Below are 13,491 nucleotides of genomic sequence, written 5' to 3' on the forward strand. Positions count from 1 at the left end.
ACAAGATCACACGTGTTCACATGTGGAATTCATTTGTTTTTTCCATAAGGGACACCAATTGTTTAATCCAGATGTTGTAGTTTAGTTGAGAATGGCCAGTTAATGGAATGTAAAAATAATAAACATGATTAATTCTGCTGTTCTCATGTTTTCAATAAAAGCTATCAATATTTCGTTGCATGTCGTGATTTATGCATTTATTCAAACTGTTACATTTCCCCAAGCCCTGTTTCAACTGACCCGAAGGTGGGGTAATGTTTCCACAAAGTCACAATTTATCGGTTTTATTTAGAGAGATAATACCTATACCCATTTGTAGCAGACAGATGGAAGCTGTTCCTATCACGTTTTGAATGTAGTAGCTCAAACAATCTATGAGAAATTGACAAAAATGTCAGAAGTGTTACAGCCATCACCGGTCTCCCCTACAGTACAACTGTCTGGTCATCAATGTCTCATTAGGTCTCATGAAATGATCGCAGGTAAACAAGGCAAGCCACACAGTAGACTATGTGATATTGGTCGGTTTATATTCAATTTAATCCGTTAACCTGAACACAATGTCAACACTCACCTTCCCTCCACGACTGCGTATCTTCTCCAAAGCAAAAGTTATAAAACTAGGTAGCCTATTAGATATATATGCCATAGCCATATTCCCGTGATAGTACACCGATACTTGTCCCCTAGTTGAAGTTATTGCAGGTTCGTCCGACTTCAAATAATTCGCTAAAGTTTATGGTTCGCGAGAATTAGGTTTCAGGTTATGTCGGCAAACCATCTAATGACAAAATATAACATTTAGGGTACATAAACTACAGACGCGGGCGATCGAGAATGATCATTTCCAATGACAATGTCCGAAGTGAATTTTCATTGGAATTCTAACAAAATAACTCACAAGATTGTGACTCACCGAAGGTTTACACACTTCTCAGAAAAGGATAGAACCTTAATCCGTCCGACACGGTGTGGGTGGAGCTGTAGTGAACCCACTTCGCACTGAGAGACCTGTTACGAAAAGGCTATGTATCCTCTGCCGGGCACTGGTTCAGGGTATGGGCTTTAGAAACTAGCAGCCTGGTCTCATAGGCTAGACGTAACATAGTAAACATAAATCCGGGAGTATCAAATTATACTGGACAAAAATATAAATGCAACATGTAAAGTGTGGTCCCATGTTTCATGGGCTTAAAGAAAATATCCCAGACATTTCCAAACACACAAAAAGCTTATTTATCTCAAATGTTGTGCAAAAATGTGTCTACATCCCTATTAGTGGGCATTTCTTCTTTGCCAAGATAATCCATCAACCTGACAGGTGTGGCATATCAAGAAGCTGACTAAACAGCATGATCATTACACAGGTGCACCTTGTGCTGGAGACAATAAAAGGCCACTCTAAAATGTGCAGTTTTGTCACACAACACAATGCCACAGATGTCTCAAGTTTTGAGGGAGCGTGCAATTGGCATGATGACTGCAGAAATGTCCACCATTGAATATTCATATCTCTACCATAAGCTGCCTCTAATGTCGTTTTAGAGAATTTGTCAGTACGTCCAACCAGCCTCACAACCGCAGACCACATGTTACCACGCCAGTCTAGGACCTCCACATCCGGCTTCTTTACCTGCGGGAACGTCTGAGACCAGCCACCCAGACAGCTGATGAAACTGAGGAGTATTTCTGTCTGTAATAAAGCCCTTTTGTGGGGGAAAACATGTTCTTATTGGCTGGGTCAGGCTTCCAAGTGGTGGGCCTATGCCCTCCCAGGCCCACCCATGTCTGCGCCCCTGCCCAGTCATGTGAAATCCATATATTATGGCCTAATGCATATATTTCAATTGACTGAATTCGTGATAAGAACTGTACCTCAGCCAAATCTTTGAAATTGTTGCATGTTGCGTTCCCATGTGTGTTCAATATAGTATGATATGTTATGTTTGGTATGGTTATATAAGACAGTAGGTTACTTACTTCAGACAAAAACGAAAGTAGGGCCTAAAGGTTGTGTGTTCGAATCTCATCATGGACTTTAGCATTTCAGCTAATTAGCAATGAATTACTACTTTTTAGCTACTTTGCAACTACTTGTTAGCTAACCCTTCCCCTAACCCTAACCTTAACCCTTTAACCTAACGCCTAACCTTAACCTTAACCCCAAACCCTTAGCCTAGCTAGCCACCTAGCCACCTGGCTAACGTTAGCCTCAACAAATTGGAATTCATAAAATATGATACGTTTTGCTAAATCATAACATATTGTATGATTGTAATTTGTAACATATTTTTAAGAATTGCAATTCGCAACATATCATACGAATTGGAATGTATACCATATCATACACAATGGATGATGGACATCCAGAAATTAATACATATCAAATTAAATGTAACATATCATACGAGTGTAACTGATTTACAGTCACTATGTTATGTCTACCCCTGACCCAGGTTGCAGCTAGTGACTGACAATGAGCATCTGACATATGATCAGATGAATCAGAATAAGGCCCACACATTGGATAGGTAAATAAATGTGCACAATGTATAGGACATTTTCCAATAACGACTCAATAACTGAAGGATCAATTCTTTTCCATAGGTTCCCTGGATCGTAGTCCTAAATCATGAAGGCTGGTAATTTTTACAGGGTGAATTTGGTGTCGATGCTTCAATTTTTTATTTATTTAACTAGGCAAGTTAGTTAAGAACACATTTTTATTTACAATGATGGCCTACCCCGGCCAAACTCAGACGACGCTGGACCAATTGTGTGCCACCCTATGGGACTCCCAATCATGGCCGGACGTGATAGTTTGGATTCGAACTAGGGACTGTAGTGACGCCTCTTGCACTAAGATGCAATCCCTTAGACTGCTGCGCCACTCGGGAGCCTTAATTGACATGTCCTGCACTATTTAATCATTTCTATCACTTGGCATTTCAACTGTTCTCCTTGATGATGTCTATGGTACCTCCAAGAATCAGGATGGCTGCCCTTCGCAGGTGCCATCTAGCACCAACCCCTGTTACAGCTCTGAGGCAGTGAGCCAACACCAGGCACAGGGAGGGAGTGACATCCAGCAGGAGATCTATTCCAGGCCACAGATTAACCCCTGGCTTGGGAGACATTTGTGTCAGGTACCGCTAATCTTGTGTAACTGACAAGTGGAGGAAATTTACTTCATCTTGTAACAGAGATTGGTGAGCAAAGAAGGTTAGGTGGGTCTACACACTCTCTGTGTCTCTGTCTGTCTCTGAGAGCACTATTCTGTAGATTAACTGCACTGATTTATAAGGGGGTTTAGAAGGAGTTTATACTGTTAATTGTAAGTTTATTGATTGTTTTCTAACTGTTTATTACAGATTTATAAACTATGATTGAAATTGTGTGACTGTCACTGGAGAAAACCCCCAAATATCTAAATCCTAGTCAAGAGAGATACAGAGCTTGTGGCTGCATGAATATTCCCCAGCACTTGGCAGCCCCTGGTGGTGAATCATCATCATCTCCTGTATTCGTTTGATGATTTTCATCCACCAGAGGATGCTATTGCCTTCTGTATCTCACACAGCTAACTTGAGGGCCTCTCTTTACATTTGTCCAGTTCCAAATGTAAACTAGTCCCTAATAGACACACCATCTGAAAGGACTGGCTACGTGAGTAAGCAATATGATGAAAATTACACCTATAATTTATGCCTGATACTAATTGTCTACACAAACTCCATTCATTAGTGTAGTGGTCTTCAATCATCATTCAAAATACCTACTGTGTGTGCAGGATTTTGCTGTAGCCCAGCAATAACACACCTAATTCCTCAAATAATATCAACTAACCCCTTGATTAGAATCAGATATGTTAGTCCTGGGATGGAACAAAAGCCTGCTCAGTGAGTCTTCAGGGACAGGATTGAAGAACACTGCATAAATGGGATCAGAATGAACTATAACAGAATATCTCTAAACCCTTTCACGCCTTCCAGACAGGCACTAAACTACTGTACCATAGTTACAGTAAATCACATCTTTGAGTAGGTTTGGCCATAGTCGGTGATATTAAAACAGCTGAAGGTTGCATCAGCATGCAGGGCAACGTTACTGAGGTCTTGCATCATACGAAGATCAGGCAACATTCCATTACTAACAGAAGAATACCCCCACACTGTGACCCGCTTCCTCACAGCAGAAAGCTCAGATTTGAGAGAAAAGTTAAGGTTTGCTGAAAAATAGTTTACAGCTGAAGAATAAGGTGTCTCTTGGGGATGCTCCTCTGCTTCAATACATGAGAACTGTGAGCTATATTAACATATGGAAGTTGCCATTCTCAAAATAGAGGATTTACAAAAGAATGTTTTACTCGTGCTCTAAACCAGAGTATCCAAAACTTGGTCTCTTGGGCAAAAGGCAAAATGTGCACCCAGGTGGGGCCCCAGGACCGAGTTTTGGATACTCTGGTTTAGAGCATGAGTAAAAAAATGTTTGTCAATTCTGTGATTCAAATAACCAACTCATCATCAAGCTTTGATTATTTTAATCAGCGCAGTAGCATTAGAGCAAAAACCAAAACATGCACCCCTGGGAGGCCCCAGGACCGAGTTTGGGAAACCCTGCTCTATACTGATGGTTCTTTTACGGATAAAATAACTGATGGTTCTCTCAAACAAAAAATTACTTCATTTGATACACAATTTTTTTTTTTAACTCCCTTATTAATGAGATAATTTAATTTAGTAAGTGAAGCTAAGGTGCTGAAACCTGTTTTTCTCTTGAATACTTATTTTCCCCCCTCCATGATCTGTGTCTCCACCCCTATGCTACGTGTTATTTCTGGATGTGGAAAAAGGCAGGCCATCACAGGAAGCTGGACAACATGGAGACGGATGCACATCCTGTTCTCCTGCCCCTTTTCCCTACTGTATGTTGATGAGATTCCCATGCTGCTATTGTTGCTATTTTTATATGCATCTTAACATGCAATAATTTGCAGGCAGTAACCAAAGTGAGCTATGAAGTTCTATAATAATAACGATGGAGAACATTGTGTTTCCCTTTGCCTATAAGATCTTAGTTGGAGACTGCACTATATAGCCCTTTATATACTGTACACAGCCTTACCACAATGAAACTAATCACGGACTGGTCTGTAAGAATGTGTAGAAATGTGAGCAAAAGCCACAAGATGTTATCAACCATTACAGTATGTAAAGAGGGTCTGTGCCATCAAGTTCAACAACTGACACAAACTAAACAAGTTCCACAGACATGTGACGAACAGAAATTTAATAATGTGTCCCTGAACACAGAGGGGGTCCAAATCAAAAGTAACAGTCAGTATCTGGTGTGTCCACCAGCTGCATTATGCACTGCCGTGCAACTCCTCCTCATGGACTGCACCAGATTTGCCAGTTCTTGCTGTGAGATGTTACCGCACTCTTCCACCAAGGCACCTGCAAGTTCCCGGACATTTCTGGGGGGAATGGCCCTTGCTCTCACCCTCCGATCCAACAGGTCCCAGAAGTGCTCATGGGATTGAGATCCGGGCTCTTCGCTGGCCATGGCAGAACACTGACATTCCTGTCTTGCAGGAAATCACATACAGAACGAGCAGTATGGCTGGTGGCATTGTCATGCTGGAGGGTCATGTCAGGATGAGCCTGCAGGAAGGGTACCACATGAGGGAGGAGGATGTCTTCCCTGTAACGCACAGCGTTGAGAATGCCTGCAATGACAACAAGCTCAGTCCGATGATGCTGTGACACACCGCCCCAGACCATGACGGACCCTCCACCTCCAAATCGATCCCGCTCCAGAGTACAGGCCTCGGTGTAACGCTCTTTCTTTCGACGATAAACGAGAACCCGACCATCACCCCTGATGAGATAAAACCACGACTCGTCAGTGAAGAGCACTTTTTGCCAGTCCTGTCTGATCCAGCGATGGTGGGTTTGTGCCCATAGGCGGCATTGTTGCCGGTGATGTCTGGTGAGGACTTGCCTTACAACAGGCCTACAAGCCCTCAGTCCAGCCTCCCTCAGCCTATTGCGGACAGTCTGAGCACTGATGGAGGGATTGTGCGTTCCTGGTTTAACTCGGGCAGTTGTTGTTGCCATCCTGTACCTGCCCAACAGGTGTGAGGTTCGGATGTACCGATCCTATGCAGGTGTTGTTACACGTGGTCTGCCACTGCGAGGATGATCAGCTGTCCGTCCTGTCTCCCTGTAGCGCTGTCTTAGGTGTCTCACAGTACAGACATTGCAATTTATTGCCCTGGTCACATCTGCAGTCCTCATGCCTCCTTGCAGCATGGCTAAGGCACGTTCACGCAGATGAGCAGGGACCCTGGGCATCTTTCTTTTGGTGTTTTCAGAGTCAGTAGAAAGGCCTCTTTAGTGTCCTAAGTTTTCATAACTGTGACCTTAATTGCTTACCGTCTGTAAGCTGTTAGTGTCTTAACGACCGTTCCACAGGTGCATGTTCATTAATTGTTTATGGTTCATTGAACAAGCATGGGAAACAGTGTTTAAACCCTTTACAATGAAGATCTGTGAAGTTATTTGGATTTTTATGAATGATCTTTGAAAGACAGGGTCCTGAAAAGGGGACATTTCTTTGTTTGCTGAGTTTAGTACAAAAGCACTAAACATGTAGCTGAAAGCTATGCTTTTCATGTTGAGGTTGAAGATGTGGTGTGGGGTTACTTTTTTCGTCCTCAGACCAATGTTGGCTCTATGTAAGTAGTTCATTAATCTAAACATCAACAGAACATGCTTCTTATACATAGCCTTTTCACTCTAGCAGTGCTGAGGCGTAGCCAATGTCATGTGACCTAATTTCTAACATGATGTCACAAATTCCTTGGCATCAAACACTGGGCTACTGTGGCATGTTGAGTGATTTCCTAAACTTTATTGCTGCTCAGTAGAAACACTACTATGTTTTAGAGTGCCTAAATGAGTGCTTTTTAGACAAGGAATAATTGGATATACTACATGTCCACAGAGGAAGAAATGGTGCCCATTTTTGGGAAAAGAGAATCAAACTATGTGCCGTTAGACACCAGGGCATAATGTAACAATTTGGCATGGCCAGGCATTGAATGGACACATCCCCCTCCTGCATCCCACGCTACCAGCCTCGCAAATCAGACAGACACAGCCGCAGACGTGGCACTGGGAGGAAGAGGTGGACAGTAAAACCTTCACAACTAGAAAGCAAACTTTACTAATCATAACAATTATAATACCGAAGTACTTTCTACACCCTAAAAATGATTATTCTTCAGCCTTCAGCCTTGCAGTAGGGCTATGGTAAATAATGTTGCATGGTCTAAAACTGTGTACAGTATATTCAATTAGCATCATTTTAGAATACAGAACTATGAACTTTACAGAAACTCTGCCAGATGTCTGTCTACAGTGTGAATGAGCGCTCAGTGTGTCTCAGGCTTTAGGACCTGGAGGGGGAAAGTCCCTCTTGCATAGCTGCTCCACAGTAATGGGATACAGTGGGAGGGCCCAGCTCAGCTCACTGTGCATGGAAAATCACTGCACCTCATTGAAATACTTATTTTCCCAACTTCCAGAAATTCATTTCCCACGGTTTATAGACCAGCTGAAGATCTGTCCGTGTGGAAGCTGAGAGAGAAACTAGAGTAAAACTGCTGAAAGAGCCTGGTAAGTTAAAGGGGGATGAGATGGGAGTGAGAGTGGGGGAGGGATATTCACTGAACTGTGTTAACTGAAGGAAAATGTCTGACCAGGAATGTGAAAGGTCCCTCCATTTTGGGCTTAGGGTTATAAAATGCCTTTAGAGAATGTAGTGCTGCATTAGAATACAGCTTCATGTCGTTGAGCATTTTGAAGGCCAGTTGAATGGAAAAGATGCATGCGAAAAGTTGCCAGGCTAAAACATACTTCTTCCTCCATCTTCAGTGTTCACGCTTAGTTAATGGATCACATAACAGTGAAAATGTTGTGATGATCAATTAAAAGTGATTATCATTTGAGTGGCAATGCTGCTTTGAACTGTGACTCTACTCTGTAGAGTAGGCCTATCTTATTAGTAACGGCCCCACCCAGCAACAGACTATTTGTGCTCTGATCTAACGCACAGTTTGCTCTGCCATGGGGCATCTCTCTTTACATGGTGGTAGAGAGTGTCGAGACTCGAGAAAGCATCCGATCGATTACGCAGAGGGAAATGAGCTGTGTAATTTATAAACATATGTTCAGACAGATATTAATGATGATGATGATGTAAACTTGAATATCCCTCCTCCTATAGACTTTCTCTCACACTGTGGCAGTGCTGATTGGTCAGTTTTTTGAAATGATGAATCCAAACGATAGATATAATGCAAACTGAGAATGTATTGAAATCATCTGTACTTCTAACAAAGCTTTGAAAACATCATCCCTATAGTACAGAAATGACAGCCTGAGCAAGCTGAAAGATCAAACTTTCTATTACGACAGTGAAACATTTGAAACCCCGTACTTGCTTAAAAGGTCACTCATTCCAGGCCTCAGAGGATATATACAATCCTTTTGTTTAGATTCTGCAGCTAAATCTGATCTTGTTGCACACTTGTCTGTGTAGTCTTCCTGCAGGGCAACACTCCTTCTCAGAGTAGGAAGAGAAAAACAAAGTGATTGGTCCACCAGATGAAGCGAGAGCTTAATTGAAATATCATAGGTGTTCTACAGCTGCAGTATAAACATGGCTCTTGAGTCTTGCCTTGAACTTGGCATGGGCAAACCTGCTCTCAGATTCTCCACCAATGAATTACATTACAGACCGCATAATGAAAGCTTAGTATACCACACAGCATGTCTATTCTGCATCATCCAGGATGAATAAAGGACGAGTGGTATTCCACTTGAATCTCAGCAACGGGTTGGAGAAGTGGGTTATCTCCTTAACTCGTGCTATCACTGGCGAGAGTAAGGAGAGAAGTCCTACAAAAGGTTTTCTGTTCTCAAAATCCAGAGCAAATTTCATTTAATTTTCCTCTGACACTAAGGATTTGAGACTCTGTTGCTCTGTAATTGCTCTGATGCTCTATCATGTCCCCTCTCAGGTCTTTAATGATCGTTCTGACACTATGTGGGTGACTAACCTGGTAGCCATGGCCCTACTGGCCACCGCAGCCTCTGCTGCTACTGCCGCCTTGGCAGACAAGGTCCTAAGTAACCACGCCACCCTGCTGGCCAACAACAGCGCCAGCCTGGCCTTCAGCCTCTACCAGAACATGGTCAAGGAGAAGGACCTGGAGAACATCCTCATCTCCCCCGTGGTGGTGGCCTCTTCCCTGGGCCTGGTGGCCCTCGGGGGCAAGGCCTCCACCGCCTCCCAGGTAAAGATGGTGCTGAGTGCTGACAAGGTGAAGGACGAGCAGCTTCACGCCGGCCTGGCCGAGCTCCTAGAGGAGGTCAGCGACTCCAAGACCCGCAACGTCACCTGGAAGATCAGCAACCGCATCTACAGCCCCAGCTCGGTCAACTTCGCAGATGCCTTTGTCAAGAGCAGCAAGAAGCACTACAACTATGACCACACTAAGATCAACTTTAAGGACAAGAAGAGCGCTGTGAAGTCCATCAACGATTGGGCGGCCAAGTCCACCGACGGCAAGCTGCCCGAGGTCACCAAGGACGTGGAGAGGACCGATGGGGCCATGATCATCAACGCAATGTTCTTCAAACGTGAGTTCGATCTTACAAAGCACCAGCACTTGGTAGATACTCTTCTCTCTTTTGCCTTGTTTTTTCATCCATTCACATATTTACTAATTTACTGTAAATTGTATTTTACTTTCAATCTGAACAGCCCATTGGGATGAACAGTTCCACCAAAAGATGGTGGACAACCGTGGCTTCCTGGTGTCCCGCTCTCACACTGTTGGTGTACCCATGATGCACCGCACAGGTTAATCAATTACAACATGTCCCTCAACATAATATTAAACAGTATATTTAAACTGAACTGGGGTGTTTTCATTTCAGTGTGAAGGATGATGTACAGAAATGCTCTAGAAATGTCTCTGAGTCTGTACTCATACTGGCTGTACCTGCAGGTCTCTATGGTTTCCACGAGGATACAGTGAATAAGCTTTTAATCCTGAGCATACCCCTGGCCCATAAAAAATCCAGCCTGGTGTTCTTCATGCCCTACCACGTGGAGTCCCTGGAGAGGCTGGAGAAGCTGCTGACCTGCAAGCAGCTGGATGACTGGATGGGCAAGCTGAAGGAGACGGCTGTGGCTGTGTCTCTGCCAAAAGTCAGCATGGAAGTCAGCCACAACATCCAGGTACTGGAAAATCCTAGACATGGCACAAGTCATTGGTGAAAACCACATTTATTAAGCATTTATTAAATGTTTATGAGATGCAAGTTTGAATAACATGTTAGTATACACTAACTATACAGTACACATTCCCGATGCTCTTAGGTGGCTGAACTCCTTTACAACTCTCTCTCTCTCTCTCTCTCTCTCTCTCTCTCTCTCTCACTCACTCACACTCCCACACACACACACACACACACACACACACACACACACACACACACACACACACACAACCACACACACACACACACACACACACAGAAACACCTTGGGGAGCTGGGTCTGACAGAGGCTGTGGATAAGACCAAGGCGGACCTGTCCAACATCTCTGGGAAGAAGGACCTGTACCTGTCCAACGTCTTCCATGCCTCTGCCATGGAGTGGGACACTGATGGGAACCCCATCAATACCAGCATCTTTGGCACCGATAAACTGAAAAACCCCAAGTTGTTCTACGCTGACCATCCCTTCATCTTCCTTGTGAAGGACACCAAGACCAACTCCATCCTCTTCCTCGGCAGACTGGTCCGACCTAAGGGCGAGAAGATGAGAGATGAATTATAACAACTTTGAGTCTTAGGTGAAGTGTTTTTGTATGCACAGGCATTTGTGTGTGTGTGTATGTGTTTGTATTTTCCTATGCAAAAGAGAGGAGAGGGAGAAAATGAATTGTACATCTTATACCTCAAGAGTACATTCCCATTTCATCATCTATGTGCCAACATTCGTACCTGTTGTTCACAATGCATGATTCAGAAATATATTTTTGTGTATTTTGTCCTGTGTTGTAAGAAACAAAGCATTGTGTACTCCAAAAAAACATTAACTTCACCTTAACATGGTATCATCATCAAGCCTGCAATCCAAACTGAATAGAGAGCGATATTCAGTTTGGATTCCAGGCTAGTTAGTAATCACCATCACCACGTGGCATGTTTGAGTATTTTAATTAAGGGCAGATCCCAGGATGGATACTTACATTAAGTATGATCTCCCAGACTATTGCCTTAAATATAAAATCAGCGTTACTCTCAGGGTTTCCTCTCCTGTCTCTCTGTCTGTCAGTCTGGGATCCCAACTGAATGCACGCTCTGTTTCATTATTGTTTCACTTCACTTTGAATTCCAGACTATTCCTTTCTACCAGTTTACTTGAGATTAAGTCAACATCAAATTACTATTGTCGGGGTATTCATACTCTTTATTCCAAAAATAACTAATTGTGTGATAATGTCATTCAAATGTGCTGAGCAAGTAAACTGTTTCTGTTTTCTTTACAGGTTTTGCTATGATTACCGTGTACCCGTCACCAAATATCACATTTTTAGTTTGTGAAATTCATGTGGGTTCCAATATCTTTAATGTAAAAAAGAAAAACATTTATTCACAAGCTTTTTCACAATCTGGTGCTAGCCTGTTGTTCACTCCCCCAAAGCACATTAATCTATGACCCAGGGGACGCGCCTCTGTTTGTTACTCTGTTTGGCTTTTTACTGATCTGCACTGAAAGCACTGCTCTGTACTCTTTAGCTAACTAACCTCTGAGTGAAAGAAAGGTAATATCTGTGGAAGACTTTTGAATAATCAGCCTAGCCCTGTCTCAACACTGTCATGTTTTGCCACAAAAAAATGCTTTTTTGGAACAATGGAATGGTATGAGATAGTTAGAAGTTTTCTCTTTTTCCAATAAAATGGTAAAACAAAAGAATGTTGTAATGTGACTTGGTTCGAGGTCGAACTTATGGTGACAACTAGGATGGAATGGCAGGGTTTGTGAGGTCAAGTGCAGGAGCCAATAGGTGTTTCCAACTGATTGGCCAAAAGGAATTCCAGCTATAGGACTTCAGAAAATTCACAAGGTTGTGCTACCAAAGGAAATTCATACCTTTCAAATGTTATGCTAAAACACCATCTACTGTATGTATTGTGAGTGATTTGCATAACAGTGCATGTCATACTCTCCAGTGCCACATCTCCAAACCGTGACAACCTATGCAGATGTCTATAGCAGCTACTATGTCCAGATCATAGCCTTATATAATTATTGGTCAGATGGAGTGGGATGCCATAGGCAAAGAAGCCCACAGGATTCCCACCARGGGCCAATTGAGTGTTATGGGACCATTCACATATTATTGGATCCAAGTTAGGTTTGCATCCCAGCAGCATACCACCCTGCATCCCACTGCTGGCTTGCTTCTGAAGCTAAGCAGGGTTGGTCCTGGTCAGTCCCTGGATGGGAGACCAGATGCTGCTGGAAGTGGTGTTGGAGGGCCAGTAGGAGGCACTCTTTCCTCTGGTCTAAAAAATATCCCAGGGCAGTGATTGGGGACACTGCCCTGTGTAGGGTGCTGTCTTTTGGATGGGATGTTAAACAGGRGTCCTGACTCTCTGAGGTCATTGAAGATCCCATGGCAGAGTAGGGGTGTAGCCTGGTGTCCTGGCTACATTCTGAAGCTGTCCTTCATATCACCTAATCATCCCCAGCTTACAATTTGCTCATTCATCCCCCTCCTCTCCCCTGTAACTATTCCCCAGGTTGTTGCTGTAAATGAGAATGTGTTCTCAGTCAACTTACATGGTAAGTTCTGTGTAAGATTATCAGGTCAGCCAGTTGTTGGGATTCAATGAGTTGCTCCTACACCTGTGTATTAACATGAAATATGTTGTGACTGTAGTAATTCATTACTGAGTTATTAAATAGGTATAAGAGCAAGTGTTTCCTAGTTGGTCAAAGGAGTAAATCGACAGTAAGTCCAAGTGTTTTATAATTCTAATAGGCTGCATGCATGCCTATCTGTAATCATGTGGCACTGGGGATCATTTAGGCATCTCTCTCCATCTAGTGGATTACATTGTAGGCAGACAATGGGCCTACTATTTCCCATGGGCTCAATGGGCCTACTATTTCTCCCTTAGATCAAGAATAAGTATTGTTTTGCTTACATTTATATTTTTTTAATTGTGGATAAAATGTGTCCAGCTTGTATTTTTTTCATACAAGTTCAAATGATGAAAAATGCTTTTGACATCTTCACTTATTAAATAGTTGGTTCTCATACCAACTATATGAAAACATATAAAATATAAATATCTATAATGCAATTAAGATCACACATCAATCTCATGAAACGTGTTT

The 13,491-nt window shown here is 42.8% G+C and overlaps 2 protein-coding genes across 4 annotated transcripts in view; one reads left to right on the forward strand and one right to left on the reverse strand.

Annotated features, from left to right (window-relative positions):
* The window catches only part of LOC111950690 (glycerophosphodiester phosphodiesterase domain-containing protein 5), a 50,279-nt gene extending 49,259 nt beyond the window's left edge, over positions 1-1,020 (reverse strand). Inside the window, exon 1 of one of the 2 annotated variants that reach the window (XM_023968490.2) lies at positions 917-1,020. The gene's annotated coding sequence lies outside the window, so the exon portion shown is untranslated. The other variant, XM_023968491.3, reaches the window with a different exon arrangement.
* A 6,489-nt stretch (positions 1,021-7,509) lies between these two features.
* Positions 7,510-11,721, forward strand: serpinh1a (serpin peptidase inhibitor, clade H (heat shock protein 47), member 1a). Of its 2 annotated transcripts, XM_023968498.2 has the most exons (6): positions 7,510-7,682; positions 9,089-9,710; positions 9,835-9,933; positions 10,082-10,314; positions 10,615-10,933; positions 11,633-11,721. In XM_023968498.2, exons 2-5 carry the CDS (start codon positions 9,113-9,115, stop codon positions 10,915-10,917), a joined length of 1,233 nt encoding a protein of 410 aa, XP_023824266.1. In that variant the 5' UTR covers positions 7,510-7,682; positions 9,089-9,112; the 3' UTR covers positions 10,918-10,933; positions 11,633-11,721. The 2 variants fall into 2 exon arrangements, with proteins under 2 accessions (XP_023824266.1, XP_023824265.1); XM_023968497.2 differs by lacking the exon at positions 11,633-11,721 and having other exon boundaries at positions 10,615-11,560.
* The last annotated feature ends 1,770 nt before the right edge of the window (positions 11,722-13,491 follow it).

The sequence above is a fragment of the Salvelinus sp. IW2-2015 genome, linkage group LG23 (genome assembly GCF_002910315.2).
Source record: "Salvelinus sp. IW2-2015 linkage group LG23, ASM291031v2, whole genome shotgun sequence".
NCBI lineage: Eukaryota > Metazoa > Chordata > Actinopteri > Salmoniformes > Salmonidae > Salvelinus > Salvelinus sp. IW2-2015.

Coding starts and splice junctions, on each gene's coding strand:
- serpinh1a (XM_023968498.2), top strand. CDS start 9,113: ATGTGGGTGACTAACCTGGTAGCCATGGCCCTACTGGCCACCGCAGCC. Junction 9,934..10,081: donor ACCCATGATGCACCGCACAG/GTTAATCAATTA, acceptor CTGTACCTGCAG/GTCTCTATGGTTTCCACGAG. Junction 10,315..10,614: donor AAGTCAGCCACAACATCCAG/GTACTGGAAAAT, acceptor ACACACACACAG/AAACACCTTGGGGAGCTGGG.